Source organism: Chiroxiphia lanceolata, chromosome 17 (genome assembly GCF_009829145.1).
Source record: "Chiroxiphia lanceolata isolate bChiLan1 chromosome 17, bChiLan1.pri, whole genome shotgun sequence".
Taxonomy (NCBI): Eukaryota; Metazoa; Chordata; class Aves; order Passeriformes; family Pipridae; genus Chiroxiphia; species Chiroxiphia lanceolata.
This window is the reverse complement of record NC_045653.1, coordinates 14,315,695-14,332,430: the sequence shown is the minus strand read 5'-3', so window position 1 is coordinate 14,332,430 and position 16,736 is coordinate 14,315,695. Positions and strand designations below refer to the sequence as shown.

General features: G+C 50.3%; 1 protein-coding gene across 1 annotated transcript; it reads right to left on the bottom strand.

Moving 5' to 3' along the window:
- Window positions 1-12,789: 12,789 nt before the first annotated feature.
- On the bottom strand, window positions 12,790-16,511 carry MAFB (MAF bZIP transcription factor B). Its single transcript, XM_032705221.1, has one exon. The coding sequence runs from the start codon at window positions 15,806-15,808 to the stop codon at window positions 14,873-14,875; it is 936 nt and encodes a 311-aa protein (XP_032561112.1). The 5' UTR covers window positions 15,809-16,511; the 3' UTR covers window positions 12,790-14,872.
- Between the last annotated feature and the right edge of the window lie 225 nt (window positions 16,512-16,736).

The window sequence follows — 16,736 nt, the reverse complement described above, 5'->3', positions numbered from 1 at the left end:
ATTGGCAGCATATGAAGGAAGAAGCAATGCCAGACTTGTAACCAACCATGAAAATGCATGTTGTGAAGAATAAAGAAAAGAAGAACCTTCTTCATTAATGAACTCTACTTTTATTCAGAATGAAGATGTCTTCCAGCAACATGTTTTCTCTTTCTCTCTCTTTCTCCCCACTTCTAACACACTGAGTGAAAAGAAAATAGACCAGTTTTACATGTCTTGAGCAGATTCAAACATCTGTGAATAAATAAGGTGCTAGATATTAGATACCTGCTCTTTAAGTTTCAAAGCCCTTTTCAGATGTTAGTAAAAGATATTATTTCACCTGACAGAAATGAAAATTAATTCACGTGAGGCTGCTTTTAACAAAGATCATGCAGTGATTTAGAAGATCTGGTATCCTATACAGGATATGAAGGGGTACAATGACATCCCAAAATATCTGGGAGGTCAAGTACACCAAAAGCTGCTGCCTCTAAGCTCAAAGTGTTGAGAGCTTTTGCTTTCAGCCAGAAGGGCTGTGCAGAACAGGGGGAGCTCCAGGGACCACAGCACAGAGCAGGTCACCAGCTTGGGTGACACTGTCCCTCCTCCCTGGGCAAGAAGAGCCACCCCAGAGGGACTCTGGGAGTCTGTGACTGTCCCCTAACAGAGTTATGAACCAAACTGCCCCTGGATCTCCCTCTGAGCCTGACCAGGGTGGAATCCCTCCCCAGCAGGGAATAAATCCCAGCTTCAGTGCATGTCACCCTCAGCTCCCTCCTGCTGCTCCTCCTGCTCTTGGCTTTGTCACATCAAGGGTTTGGAGCCACAGTCCCACTGACCTGCTTCTGGGATTGGGGTGGAAAAAGGTCAAACCCCAGCAAAGGTGCAGCCCAGTCCCACAAAGCCCAGCTGTTTGCAGCAGGACATGCAGGATCTGTGATGGCCTTTGGGTAGGAGGGTTCCCAGTTCCCACTGCCAGCTCTGCCCCTGCCCTGGAGCTCTTTGTGCCCAGCCCTCACCAGTCTGAATAGCTGTGGTAGGACTGGACTCTAGGTGGTCTGGCACTTATCCCTATCTATCCACCACGCAGCCTTTTCCAGCCATTAAACTGATTTTATACGTGCAAGCCTGTTTCAGCAATTAAAGGAAAAATCCTTTATAGCTCTTCTGGTTTGAATTGGGCTGGTTTCAAACCCAGGTACTAAAATGGATAAAATTATCTTGAAAAGCAAAGGAATTACACTGTACTCTGAGTTCCTCTGCATCATGTTATGAAAGACACAAAGATAATATTTGTATAAATTAAAGCTATTGGAGACGTATGGTATTTCAGTTTCTGCTTCATTAAGTTGTCCTCCAGCCTTGAACATCCCTAGATCTATTCTGCAGCACTTTTCTATTTTAAATTTAATCTACCCTGCTGCCGAATGAAAGCTTAAAAGGATATTGCCTCTTTAAATTAAATGTGGAAAAAAATAACAATGCTGGAATTCTTGCTGAAGTGAATGCAATCTATTGTATAAGTTCTAGAATTCATAATATTTTCATCTGTCCTTTAGCCTCCCCACTAGTTCAGCAGTATATTTCTTCATTGTTTCAGTAGCACCACAATTACATTTTTTTTCATTGATTGTAAGAGCAGAAGAAACCACTGCTACCACTTAATCTGATTTCACCTCTATAATAGACCATAGGACATGTCTGGATTAATTCCTAATTTGATTAAAACAACTCTTGGAAAAATATCCCATCTTTTTCCCTACAATTTCCAAGCAATGGATTAGACCTTTGCAACCCCTCCCGAGTTGTTCAAATCACTCATTATTTCAGCTTTATCATGACAAAGAAGTTCAATCTGTTTTGAGGCTGGAATTTCATCTTCCTCTAATTGGTAGCTGTTGGATCCTCCCTGTGGGCTTGATGAACAACCAAATCACCCCTGAAGCTTCTCACTGATGGTGAAAATACCACGGCACTGATGTTTGCCCTGGAATCCTCAGGACTTTTCCATGAGCCCTGTCACCAGCTGAACCACCACACCACCCATACTGGCATAGGAGATAAAGCCATGATTTAAATCCTGCTCTCGTGGGGATTATCCAGCCTCTCCAGTCCTGTGTTGGCATCTGCCTCCCTGGCACATGCAGGATTTTCTCCCAGGGGTGGGTACCCAGGGGTGGGTATCCAAAGCTTTCCTTTCCATCAGAGGCCCCTGCCTGGGGGGCAGAAGGCAAGGCCTGGGTTTGCTGCAGCACCCAAAGGTGCAAACCCCCATCCCCAGAGGTGCCCTGGCACCGTTATTTCCTGCTGTGCTCTGTCAGAGCTGTTCTGCTTTGTACAGAATAACCTGAGCCAGGGGGGAGGAAAGAGGCTGCAAACACGCATGTACAGGTGAACATACAGGACATTATGCACTCAGAACACAAATCTGGCTGCCACACCTGGTGGATCTGATGGGAATGCTTTGACAACACCTCAGCAAATTGAGCCTTAAGCCAGGAGAGGCAGAATAATAACTCATTTCCATGTATGGGAATTAGACATAAGCTTGAGAGAGGCAGCAAGCTGCTCCTGGCTATCCCAGGAGCACAACTCCAGGGGACCAGAGAACTTTGCTGCTGCTGCTGGTGGCTCCAGCCTGTAAGGCTGAGGGACAGCCTGCTGGGGATTTTATGAATCTAAACACAAGACTTAATTTTCCTGGTTTCCATAATAGGTGTTCAACTTCTTGTGTTTCTGGGTCGTCAGCTCCTTGAAGGACAGCAGGTGGGGTACATTGCAAAGTGTCCTCAAGTTATTGTCCTGCTGGTAGAAAAGAGTTACTTTGGAGATGGGTAAGTTCCTAGAAACAGAATTAGCAGAATGTGGGTGGAAGAGGCACCCAGAGAGGTGGTGGGATCTTCACTGCTGGAGATTTACTGAGGCAAAGCCACGGCTGACCTGATCTGGTGCTGGCAACAGTCCTACCTTGAGTGGGAGGCTGGATGAGAGACCTCCTGTCAACACTTCTATCATGTGGCGTGGAGGGACAAACTCAGGGAGGGTTTTCCATAGTCATCTTGGAGTCATCAGAAGGTTCCCTAATGGAAAACAGCCCCTCCTGCACTCCAGCTACGAGAGAGGGCTCTGCTCTCACCCAGGGAGAGTGCCCTGGGAAAAGGCAAGTGCAGGCCAGGGAGTGGGGATTAAACTGTCACTGAGAACAGCAATTAAAGAAGCCATTTGAGATTTCAAGGAAAAGGCAGAAATCTCTTGGGTATATTAGTTAATTAAAACAGAAGCATCATCTTCAGGCCTTTTTCATTCACAGAAAGCTTCTGTTTCTAGCTAAAGGCATATGGGACTGGTGACAGTAGCTCGAGACAACTGTGGTTGCTTTTGGAATGAAGTTGTTAGTTCAGAGGAGGAACAAACACACCCCTTCCCTGGAGTCCCAAGTTCTTGGCTGGAGGAGCTTCCAGCCCTGCTGTACTGCATGTTCAGGGTGGAGCAAAGTGATTCAAGCAAAGGCAGATGCTGGTTACAGCTTAATTGCCACTGCAGTGCCTCTCTTCCCTGAGTTCAGTGGCCTCCTGCCAGAGCCACCTCACCCCTCTCGGAGGATGGGGTCAACCTTTGGTCCCAGCAAAGTCCAATGTCCAAATTCCCACAGACTCTGCTCTCCCAGGAATGTTACTGTGCTTTATGCACAACGGGGGCTCCACTCCATTTCTTCTGCCTCCCCTTTGGATCACAGTGGTGGGTTCCCTCACCACATCCATCTGCTGGTCAGCTCAGGCCCATCTGTGAGTCTGTTCTCTCACAGATAACATTTGTGGGAAGGGATACATGATGGGAGGACCTGGGTAGACTTTGGATACACTGCTGCTAGACCTGCTGGGTAACAAAGCAAAACACCAGGAAAAGGTTGACATTCAAACATTTGGTTGGAGTACTTTTTAATTGGGGGAGGATTTTTTCTTCTACTTAATAAAAAAGGTCTTTTCCTTGCCATAACCAAGAAAGGAGGCTGCAGCACTTGGCAAACACACTTCTATTAAGTGCATTGGCTGGAAATGTTTATACTTTGCTCTTGACAGCTATCTTGAATATCCTGAGCATTGCACTGTGCTCTAGCTTGCATAATTCTGACATGGGAGCAAAGTCCTTATGGAGGAGGTGAGTGTCTTTCCTTGGGACTTTTTTTTTTTATATCTGTTACTTGTTGTAATCAAAGGCAATAATTTGTTTTGAAGGATATTTTCCTACTCTCCAGGGATTTTCCCTCTCCTCTGGTTGATTTTAACAGCAGGAGGAGAACATCTTTGCAGGGAGTGAAGAGGAGGGGGGAACCCCATAAGAGCAGAGAAATCACCACTACCTTCCATGCAGGGTGGCAGATGTTTAACCAGGGGTTCTCTGCCTTCCTCCAAAACTCCCCTTCTGCAGCATGTTGCCTGGAAACCCTGTGCTTCTTCCGCTTTCACGTTTAATTACTGCAAATTCCTGAAAACTTTATCTAAACTTCTATCAGACAGACAAATCACCGTTTGATTAGGGCACATGAAGGGTCTATGCAATTCCAAAAGTTGATCTCTGCTTGTTTTGGAGTTTTTTTCACCTTACTGTCAGGATTCAACCTGGCATTTCCCAAGCTGAGTAGCAGGGATCTGGGCTAATTCAGGAAGGGCCTTGCTCTCTGATTTTGTACATGACTAGAAGGTAAGAAAGGATGTAGATAGAAATTAGCACAAGAGACTGATTAAATGAGTATGAATGGTCCTCTGGCAGCCAAGCAGTGGTGGCTGCTCACCAGCCCCTGTGGAATGGTGTTGGTGGTGGGGTTATCCCTGCAGAGGGGTGACCCCCTTACAGCTTGACTTCTCTTCTGCAAACCTCCATGGAAAGGCAGTGAAACACCGAGGATTTGCCCTTTGCCCCCAGCCCCTGCCCTTGCAGGCTGAGGTGGGGATGACACAGGCGTGGGGAGGGAGCCGCGGGGCAGGAACCCGTCACCCTGGTGCCATGCTAATCCCGTGGCTCAAAGAGAGGGTGTCAGTGCTGGCACAGCTCCAGCACACCGAGGTTGCATCCACACAGGTGTGGCTGCACAGCACTCCAGTTCCCAGAGCAGAACCTGCAGCCCTGTGCCCGTTTCCTACCCGGAGCAGGAGACAGGCGGGTGCCTCCCAGGGCAAAGATCCACCCCCCGAAGTGGGAACACCCGTGGCAGGAAGAGCAAAGTGAAAGGTGTATCTCTGTCCCCCCATCCACGTGAGAGAGTCAAATGAGAGGATGAGAGTTCACAGGGGGCTGAGCCCCAGAGTTTGATTCTGGTTCTCTTCTGGGAGAGAGTTTCATCAAAGGCCCCGAGACTCACTCTGGGCATCATTTGCAGTCTCCTCCCAGGACCGTCTCAGGGTGGAGAACAGGCTGCATCAGGAACCTGGGGGGAATAATTCACCCTGTTGAGAATGGAGTCTCCAACTGGCAGTCTGGACAAAGCAGATAGACTAAATCACCCAGATGACTTCTAGCAAGAATAGTCTCCCCCAGGTGAAGAATGCAGGCAAACCTGACCCGAGGGCTTGCTGCCCTCAGGGCTTGCTTTTATTATTATTTTTGTCCCTCTGACAAACACCTGGCTGCTGATTCCACTGCTATCCAGCTTTCATTGTCTGTGCAAAGAGCAACAGCCACAGAGGCCCCAAAGAGTTAATTCAGGCTGGAGATGAGGAGCAGAGCAGCACCCTAGAGCCAGGCTTTCCCCCCTGCCTGTGAGAATCCCTGTTCCCATCCAGATCTGCACACTTGCAGCTCTCACAGTTTACAGGTTGTTTGCCTTTCAGGGGATTGGGGAGTCTGTGTAAACCTCCATGCAACTGCCTTTAATTACCTGCCAAACCTGCACCAGGGCATAAGCCCACATCTTGTATGTGACATTACCAGTAGAGCAAGTACTGGAATGCAGGGGCTAGAATAATTTGACAGCTAACATAAAGCACCATGATTTATATTTTGGTTATATTGAGATTTTTCCCCCCTCTTTGAGCACTCATATAAATATTTACTTGGATTCTAGGACCTTGCTTAACCCTCACAGTGCCACGTTTCATCTTCTTCCTTTTTTCTTTTTTTCTGGTTTTTTGTTTTTCAGCAGCTACTCCAAAAATGCCTTTCATTTTAAAACATAGAAGATTTAAACCAAAAATAACTTCACCTTTAAACTGTTTCATCTGTAAACAATGTGATTCAGTAATCTTGATATATTTACTGTAGACTTCAATTGAAAACAGATTATGGAGAAGGGTTCCTTTTAAAAGATACATGACTTTTAGTAGGAACATTGGGTTTAGATTCTGGAGCAGACATCAGCTGATACTTCTGCTGTGTTTTAAATTTTATCCAAGCCATTGCATTAATTATTGAGCTGAGTAATGTGACTGTAAGATCTGTTTATTTCCAATTTAAACTTACCTGCTGTTTAAGGATGCTTTTCCTTTGTGTCAGTTCATGGTTTTTGTCTCCATGCAGCAGGACAGAAATCACTGCACGAGAGAGTTCTGGTAATACTGCAAATCAGAAAGCCATAGACTTTTCTTTATTATTAATGTTATTATCATGATTCCTGTCTGTCTGTCTGACTCGTGCATGACTCATTTGTTACGTAGCCCCAGAGGCTCACAGGTATTTACTTAACACTCTGTTCTTTTGGGTCTGACTTGAGATAAGTGAGGACCTGGAAATACCCTTTCAAAACCATTTTCTGCTGGCAAACATCTTTGCTACCCCTGTGGAGTGGGTTAACCTGTCACTCCACAAAACCAGTGCTGGCCCTGATGAATTTGTGCTCCTCAGCCCTCGGGATCCTCGTGTGCTCTCAGAGCCAGCGTGGCATCGCCACAGCAACACCCGGATAAAGCGCCTGAGCCGGGGTCAGGGCTGACAGGGAAATGGGGATGGGCTGTGTCAGAAGGAGTTCAGCAGTCCTGTATTTCTGCTGTCCTGAATGCACTCAGTCTGTCAGCCTGAGCAGCTGCCCGGGATGGCTCAGGGCTGGAGCTGATGGCAGCACTGCAAGAGCACTGACAAACACGGGGAGCTGGGTGTCCTCGGAAAACGAGCAAGATGGGGACCAGACTGAGGGGAAATGTAAAAGCTTTCCTTCAGGATTGCATGAGCACAGATTTCAGGCTCAAATTCCCTTTTTCCTGTAATTGTTGGCTGCCTTAAATAAGGGGAAAATGCAGATTTGGAGAGCTGTGAGGGCCAGGGTTAGCTCAGAGACCTGTTTATAATTATATGTTCCTTTTCTCGTGTTTGTAGAAGCTTTAGGTAATAAGTGCACCACAGAATAAGAGTAAGGAAGAAGCAGTTACCAGAAGTCCAAGGTGCAGGTTTATTACCCTCTGTAATTTCTTCTGTGAATGGGCCCCCTGAAGCAGCAGGAAAGTTTCAGCTCCATTCAGCAGTAAATAAAACAGGACCATGGACCGAGAGGATCAGAGGGGCTCGTGCTGCCTTCCTGCCTCCCCATTCCTGCTGCTCAGGGATCCTGCCCTGAGCTTCCAGCTCTGTGAGGGGGGGACAGGCCCAGAGCAACTCATCAGGCTGAGCTCTGCTGTCAGTCTGCAGCTCACCTTGGCCAGGTCACCATGCCCCTGGGAAAGGGCAGTGGCCTGCTTTAATAAATTACCTGAAGTTCTACTGTAGAAGGAGTACTGTTTATTTTTATAAATGCAGATTTCAGGTGCTTGACACCGATTTCTTGCCACACTTATTTCAGAAGAAAATCGTGCTGACCACAATGCCCTTGTCACCGAGTGTTTAATATCCTTTATAAAGCCAGGAGCACCTTTCTGGAAACAAATGAAGTCTCATTAGTGGGAAGTCGAGGCTAAAGCAGAATCAGATCTTTACATTTTATCAGAGGGAGGTTTCAGGCTTCAATAATCAAATGCAGGCACGAGCAATGCCCATATATTTGCAATACATATGCATTATTGCAATATTGGATGAAAACATCACAGTTTAGAAATAATCCCAGCTCTGTATTTGTGTGGACATGTCCTATTATCTCCTAGTATTGCAATAAAAGCAAGAGTCTGCAGAGAGGGTACAGTTAAAATGGTGCATTAGAGCAGCACAGTGACATTGGCAGTGGAGTTTTCTCTGCTATAAACCTTCACCCACTGCCTCCAACAACGAGGAAGAAGGGAGAAGAAATAAGTTTGAGATGTTTCTTTAAAGAAAGCACTAAACTTGGTAAAAGGACACAGCTTTGCTACCTTGCTCTCTGCCCCTCATGCCTCAGGATATCATAAATTTTTGATACCAATAAAACAGAATTTTTGATGAGCTGCTATTTTGCATTAAAGCAACTTTACATGCAAAGATTGCATAATAGGAAGTAAAATTGAATTTTGCCTCAGAACAAGTTCTTATTATTAATTTAAGTGTTTTTTATATATTTTAGCAGCAGCTTATCATTTTATATATTTAATTTCTTTCAAGTGAGAACACTTAGAATTGGTTTCCTTGTCTAAACAAATCTTTTAAGAGAACACATGTATAAAGTGGAAATGCAGTGTTTTGAATCTGTGCCTTAAGACAAACAGTGAAACTTTGAAAGGGGAAATAAAACATGGCAAAGGACAACTATCTCTAAAACCCACCAGCAGTCTCCATGGGACAGGAAAACATGTCTCTTTCTCTATGTGGAATTATTTTTTTCCCTCTTTACTGCAGTGTTTATTTCTGCTGTACTGTGACAAAACTGCACCCACAATAAGCCCCCATTGGAGAGATTCTGTTTAAGGCAAAGGATCTGCAGCACCTGAGATCTCGAGTCCCCCACAGTCCATTTCCTAACACTTCCACACCGTGATGCGTGGGACCAGCTAAAATATAAACTGTCTCTTCCCTCTCCTCGGTGCAACAGCAAGAAAACATTTTGCAGCACTTCATGCTGCATTCAGAATTCAGTACTGAAATCACCACTTAAAAATCAAGAAAAGGCAGAGCTTGAAAGCCTCTTTTAACTCTCCTCTTCTTGTTCTCCTTCTTGCATGAAACAAAAGTCCAGCGTGGGATCCTACCAGACCGCTGCGTGAGACATCACTGAACACGCTACACGGGATTATGCAATAAGCTATTTGGAGTGCGAGTGTGTGTGTGCACAGACCTTCGGATTTAATGTAACCCTGGTGGAGTGAAACGTAATGATTTTAAAGGGGGGGCAAGGGGGAGAAGAAAAAAAGTAAAGCGAAACTGGCCCGAATAAAGATTAAAAAAAAAAAAAAAATTAAGATAGAGAAGAGGGACCCCCGGGAGCGGGGCAGGGCAGGATGCGGGCAGCGGGAGGCGCGGGGCCGGGAGCCCGGCAGCTCCCCGACCCCGCGGAACCTGAGCACGGGGCTGCGCGGCCGCGGAGCCGGAGAGGGCTCTGCCGAGCGCTGGAGGTGTTTTATCTGCCCTCCCCGAAACGCGACACCCCCAGCCCCGAAGAGCTTCCCTGACCTTGCTCTGTCAATCACCCGCACTGAGCAGCCTGCTAGAGCCAGGCGGGCACGACGCCAGCCCGAGGGGAAAGGGGGAAGGAAAAAAAGAGAAAAAAAAATTAAACCCCAAACCAGCTGGGAACAGTTATCTCGCAAACCCCTGGCTCGTCATTATAACACATCTCGCCTGCCCACCTCAATACCGAGCGACTCATCTGCCGGCCGGCAGCAGCGCTCAGCATCCCTGGGAAGTCTTAGAGCGATGCGTCTATCTTTAGTTCAAAAAGTCTTTTTAGTCTTCTTAGATGTCTCTGTTTTGGAATTAAAGACAATCATCTTTATACACCCTCCTGGAGGGGAGGAGGGAAAGGAATATTGAGAAGAGTCTATTAAGCGCTTGGCAGCGATAGTCTGTGAGCTCTGTGTCAGTAAATGGGGGAAGGGGGGGCTGTTGCCAATTGTGTTTCCTGTCTGAGTGTCTCGTTCAATTTGGGAGCAGCCGTAGCCGGTCGCCACCTCTGTCCCGGCGGGGGTGCGGAGCTGGCTCCGGCTGTTAGCAACAGCTCTTGCAACACTGCGAGATCGTGATTTTCACTTGAGGGAATCGTCCTCCTGCGCTACACGAGATCACGTAGTGAACCGTCGTCTGGCAGACAAATTTAGCGGGGCAAACCTGTGGTCCTTCCCCGTCACACGCCCCATCCATCCCCGAGGTGCAGGGCAACCGCCCGCCCCCGCCGGGCTGCCCCGGGGGCTCCCACCGCCGGCAAAGGCACCGCCACTTCTGCTCCCCGCGCATCCCCAGCACTTGGGGCTCCGCTCCGGCCGGGGCTGCTCCGCCCGGGCCGAGTCCTGGGCCCGGGGCCGGTCCTGTCTCGCTGGCACCCCGACCCCATCCTTCCCGGGGCTGCAAGGAGCGACTCGGGATGGGGGCCGCTGCGCCCGGCTGTTTTGGAGGCTCTTTGCAGCATCTTCGCTCCGGAGAGCCCCGAGGGCGAGCGACGGGTCGCCTGGGCGGTTTCAGGAGCGGGGGGTGGTCAGTGCCCGGCCCCTCCGAGCCGTGGCCTTCGTGAGCCCCGGAGTGCGGCAGCGGCTGCCGCCCCCCGACCCCTCCGAGCCCCGGGGAAGGCCAGGCCGGCTGGGGCTGCGGCACCGCAGGACGGGCAGAGCACCCGCGGGCAAAGCGTCCAGAGACGGGGGAGAAGAGGGGTTGGGAAGGGATGATGCTCTTTCCCCGCAGCTGACACGCAGCTTCTCTCCGAGGGGAGCGGGGAGCCCCGGGCGGGCGCTCCCGAGCTGACCCGCGCAGCCCCCCGCGGGCAGGCCGCTCCCGGGAGGGAAAAGAGGGGAAAGAGGAGTTTTCCCTTCGCTTCAAGTAGCTGCTCTCCGTGGTTGCCCCTGTGTCAGCCCGGTGATGAACGGCGAGAGACCAAAGTCGATCCCGGGGATGGCAGTAGGCGAGCGAAGGGAAGGGGGTCACCCCTCGCTGAGGGGGCTCCGCCGGGGGAACGGGCAGCGGGGGACAGGCAGCGCTGCCCGCCCCGGTCCCCGCGGGGCTGCCTGGCCCCGGTGCCGGTGCTGCCCAGCCGCAGGCCGTGCCGAGCACAAGTGCGGGTGGGTTTTGCCCCCCTCGGCGCGTTGAAGCCCCTCCAGGAGCCGCCTGGGCGGGCAGAGGAGCCAGCCCGACCTCGCAGCGCCCGCCGAGCCCTGCCGGTCCCGGTCCCACCGACCCCAAGTCCCCCGGTGGGACGGGGTTGCGTTTTTCTTTCCTTTTAAAAGGAATAAATGAAAGGCCGGGAGCGGGGCCGGGCCAGCAGAGCCCCGGCCGCCCGGGCCGTGCCGCGGGGCTGCCCCGGCGCTGACACCGTTCTGCGGTGGGAATCTGGAGGGCTTTTCTAAGGCCTGCTTTTCCTACTTTTTTGTTGTTGTTGTTGTTGTTGTTGTTCAATTAGGCCTAGTGATTTATTCAATGCATGCATGAGGGGACATTAATATGCGGTGGCAGTTCCCACAAACAATATTCCTCTCAGGCTTTCTGCAGCCATAGCATTTACTGGCAAGGGGGGAGGCTATACAGGGAAAGCCAGGCTCTCCCAGCCTTTTCCTTTGCAAACTCCTGTCCCCCCTTGGCAGGGCAGCAGGGTACGAGCTTGTTCTCCGGGCCTGACTCATGCGGCCGGGGGGCAGGGACGGGCCCTGGCCCCTTCCAAACTGCCTCAGCCCAGTGGCTGGCCCAGCTGGCTCTGACAAGGCAGGGATGGGGATGGGATTTAAGAGGGGATTTTGTTCTAAGTAACCGTATTTGCTTTTAAATTGTTTTTCCACACTCTGTCCTCAACCGGTTTGTTCTCCAAACACGTCTTACGCTGTCCCTGCAAGGACAGCTCACTGCTCCTGGGAAGGGCAGCAGGGCAGAGAGAAGCTATTTTTTCTGTTTCTGTGGTACCTTGGATTTTGGGTTTAAGAGGGATTTAAAGTTCAACACCATTTTCACACTCCTGAGAGCAGCAGCGTCTGGACACGCTGCGACCCAGCTCTGGGAGTCCCTTTCCCGCACCCAGGCAAGGAGCGGGTGACATTTTTAACCTCCTCCTGCTTCACTTTAGGGAGCTGTGCAGCTATGCTGCCTTGAGAGCTGCTGGTGCATGGGGCTGGGGCTACGAGGTGCTGAGCCCTGGGGGGTGGTGGAGGGAGATACGTCCCCTTCCCCACACGCACCTAAAGAGTCTTCGAAGCTGCCCGTTGCTGACGCTAAAAAAGAAAAGCGGCCGGAATAAATAAAGTGTGAAGACGGAGAGGAGGATGGACGGGAGGAGACTGAATGGCCAGCACGGATCCCAAAGGAGCGGGGAAAGGACAGAATTGTCCAAGTTCTCTCCTTTTCTAATGTAGAAAGGGGAAAAAAAAAAAAAAAAAAAAAAAAAAAAAAAAGAGAGAGAGAAAAAAAGAAAAAATGCAAAAGAGGGGTGGGTGCCCTTGGCGCTTCCCCGCTCCCTCAGCCCGGGGAGGCTGAGGCCGGACACTCCCGCTCCCGGCGGGGGAAGCGGAGCCCGGGGGGGACAGGGCGGGGGTCCCCCGGAGGGGCTGGGGGGATGCTCCCCCTGCCACGGGGAGCTCGGAGCCGAGCAGAGGAGGGTGCGGGGCTGAGCGCTCCTTCCCCGCCGGCAGCAGCGTTCCCGAGCGGGCAAAGCGGCCCCGCGCCCCCCGCAAGCCCAGCGCCGGCAGAGGGTGAGGACGGGGAGGGGGCCACAACTTTTCCTTTCTTTCTTTTTTTTTTTTTTTCCCCCCCGGAACACGAGACGTCAGAGAAGCAGGTCCCTCCAAGAAATGCCATTTCAATGATTTTAATAAGCAAAATAGGAAACAATTTTAATAACCAAAAACAGAAACCAGTCTGAATAAAACTACAATAGACCAGGTTTTTAATATTTTTCATATCATAAGCAGGATTTGAAATTGATCCCTTCAGAACTTTACATGAAATAAAAACAATTTTTTTCCGCTGCAATGTTTTGATTTCAACACAGTTGAATCAGTAAAAACCAAAGATCGTTTTCTGATGCATGACTAATATCCACAATATTTAAAACTGCAAGCACCATGCTGTTCATTACAATCTTGTTATTACTGTTAATTTATAAACTAATACAAACTTAAAATGCATCCGGCCAGCAGTGCCAGCTATCCTAAAAGGAAACTAAAAAATAAGTTTTCATTTTGGTATTTTTGTCAGTGCAACGTAAATCCTTTTACTGACCTGCAGGAGGAAAAAAAAAAAAGTAATAAAAACACCCATAAGACTCCAAACTACTACTACTATACAACTGCAAATAAATTTTGGCTAAAACTTTCACTCGCTGCATAGGGAAGCAGAAAAGCAGATTACAAATCATTGCAAAAGAATACACTCAAAAGTTGCAGTATGCCTTCTTTAAAAAAAGTTTTAGTTTTATGCACTTTCCCAGCCCACTCATCCACTGCTGCCATTGAGAAACCCAACTTCAGCGGCCACACGGAGCCCTCGTTGCTGTCGCAACCTGACTCCTAACGAGGAGGGTTTGGGGTTATTTTTTCTCTTTATTTACCGAAAATCAAGGGGCAGTTGTTTTATTAAAGGAACTGGTATCTCGTCCGTCCTTCGCTTCCTGAGTGTACAATCAGAAGGGAAACTATATGGCCAAGCCTCACCACTCCAGGCTGGGAATTGTCCTGAAGGAAAGAGCTTCGCTGCCACTTTAAGGCATGGAGTAGGTTCTAGTGACCGATGAGGGGTTTCCCCTGTTAAGTTTAGGTTTGTCAATACCATTCAGGCGTTTTTGCTTCTGCCCCAACAAACAAAAACCAAAATGAAAACTAACAACAACAAAAAAAATACAACTTAAAAGTGCACCAGATATACAAAGTTGGGTTTTTTTCTAATGCAAAATGCCCATAACTTTTTTTCCTTAAGTATCTCTTTAACACCAAACAAACCGTATAACCAGCCTGCTGAAATGTTATTTTGCTTTTTGTGTATTTTTTTCCTGTGCGGTTTGAAGTAGCAGATATTTACAAGCTAACAACCATAAAAGAAAACAAGAGCAAAACCAACGAACAAAACTGCACAAGCAGTAAAAAGTTTGATAACTTGTGATGCTTTTCTTATTGATGAAACAAAACAACAGAAATCTATGATCAATGATCAACATGCTATAGTTAAACAAGAAAATGGTACAAAATAGAAATTATTACCATACATGTCCAGCATGCAGGATTAATATTTTTAATGCAGATTTTCGTATTTTTCTATATAATCAAGCAGGCAATAAAACTGATGAGTTTTTTTTTTCTTTCATTCTTTCTTTTTCTTAGATTGAATGTCCCATCTGAGTCCTGTAACTTATTTCTCAAAGCAGGCAATATATGAAGAGTTTGCATATATTGTCCTTTTTATTTATTCTCTTTTCCCAAGCAGGTAAATTGTGCATGAGATGGTGCTGTATATGTCCTCTCTCTTTCCAAGCAGGCAGTACGTTATAGATGGCTTGTTCATTGTCCTTTTTTATTGTTATTCTTTTAAAGTCCATCTCGCTCTGCAAGCAAGCGATCTATAAAACGCTTCACTTGTCCTTTTCTCCTTTGCCTCTGCCTCTGTCTCTGCCTCTAACTCGCACACGAAATTCAAAAAGTTGCACTTTACCTCTCCCATCCCCACCCCCAGCCTACTTTTCCCACAGCTACTCTAGAAGACTGGATGCTGCAAAAAAAAAAAAAAAAAAAAAATCAAGTCTATTTTTCTCTCCTTCTTTCTCTCTAGTCACGCAGACGGATGGATGGAGATGTCGGAGGAGGATGGGAGCAGGGGGAAGGTGACAGGGGTCAGGTTTGGGGGGGGGGGGGTTGTTTGTTTTTTAATTATTTTTGTTAAGCACTCACATGAAGAACTCGGGGGAGGAGGGGTTGTCACTGGTGGAGCCGGCCTCTCTGAAGCCATTGCTGGCAAGTTTCTCACACTTGAGCTTGTAGGCGTCTCTCTCTCTGGCCAGCCGGGTCACTTCTTGCTTGAGCTGTTCCACCTGCTGAATGAGCTGGGTCTTTTCGTTCTCCAGGTGGTGTTTCTGCTGGACACGTTTATACCGGCAGGACTGGGCATAGCCCCTGTTCTTCAAGGTCCTCCTCTTCTGCTTGAGGCGGATCACCTCGTCTTTGGTGAAGCCTCGGAGGTGCCTGTTGAGCTCCCTCACAGACATGGAGACCAGCTGGTCATCTGAGAACCGGTCCTCCACGCTGCTGGAGGGGGGATGCTGCTGGTGCGAGTTCTGGAGCTGCTGGGAGGAGCTGGAGGAGGTGGAGGGAGTGGGAGAGGCCTGGTGATGATGATGGTGGTGATGGTGAGGGTGCCCGCTGCCGGCCAGGTCTTCGTGAGTGACTGCGGGGTACTGGTGGTGGTGTTGGTGATGGTGATGGTGGTGGTGGTGGTGGGCCCGGAAGCTCTCGAAGCCTTGAAGCTGCTGGGACACCTGGTGGGACCCGATGAGGGCTTCGACCGCGTCCTCTGGAGTGAGGTTCAGCGCCTCGGGGTTCATCTGCTGGTAGCTGTTGGCCATCCAGTACAGGTCCTCCAAGTGGGTCTTCTGCTCGGTGGGGCTGAAGCTGGGCGAGGAGGGCACGGAGCTGCAGGGGGTGCTGATGGGGGTGGAGGAGACGGAGCCGGCCGGCTGCAGGCGGGTGCAGTGCCTGCCCGAGCGGTCGTTCCTGCCCAGGGGCTCCTTCTTCACGTCAAACTTCATCAGGTCGAAGTCGTTGACGTACTCCATGGCCAGCGGACTAGTAGGCAGCTCGGCTCCGATGCTGAGCTCTCCTGCCATCGCTGTCTTGCGGGCACCTCTCCCGGCGGAGGGGGCTGGAGACCTCACCCCAGCGCGCAGCCTGGCACAGGGCTGGCTGCGCTCCCGTATTCCAAAGCAACTTTGGCTTTCAGCTCTCGCTTCCTTTCCTCAGCTCCCCCTCCACCGCCGCCTCCTTCTCCCGGCTTCTAGGGCTTCTTCAGTCCGGAGCAACAAAGCCAAGGACGAGCCGGCCCCCGGGGCCGCCTGGCTGGCTCCTGGCTCTCGGTGTCAGCGTTCGCCCCGCACCGCGGGCTGCGGCAGCTCCCGGCGCCCGGTCGCGAGGAGAAAGGAGCGGTAGCAGGAAGGGCAAAAGCAAAACAAAACAAAGATGCTGCCTTCGTGTCTGTGCAGGAAGAAGGTCGGTGCAAACGCCCAGCCCGCGCCCCGGGCCGGGTTTTGTAAGTCCGGAGCCCGCTCCCCGCGGCAGCCGAGCCCGGAGCCTGCCGCAACTTTCCAGCCCGAGCGGGCGCCGGGGCAGCGCTCGGGCTACCGGCGGCGGCGGGGCTCTGCACGGGAGTTTCGCTGGCTCTGGCAGCGCAGGGGAAGGGGAGGGAAGAGGGGGAGGAAGGAGGAGGGAAAAAAAAAAAAAAAAAAAGAAAAAAAAAAAAAGGAGGAGAGAGGGGGGACGAGCCGAGAGGTCTCTGCTGTAGCTGCCGCCGCCAGCGCTCGTTGTGCAGCTGTGATCGCAGCGCAGCCCCCTTTGGCTTCTTATACGGCCGTGCCCGCCGAGAGCGCGGCGGGGGCCGGGGCCGGAGGCAGCAGCACCAATGGCAGCGCGGCGGGGCCGGGCCGGGCCGGGCCGGGCCGGGCGGGGCGGGGCGGGGACGGGCCGTGACAGCTCCGCAGCGCCAGCTGAGCGGCCGCACCGCTCCCAGCCCCGCACCTCCGGGCGCTCCCCGGCTCCCCC

What these genes read in the sequence shown, in the direction of transcription:
- MAFB (XM_032705221.1), bottom strand. Translation starts at nt 15,808, where the DNA reads ATGGCAGGAGAGCTCAGCATCGGAGCCGAGCTGCCTACTAGTCCGCTG.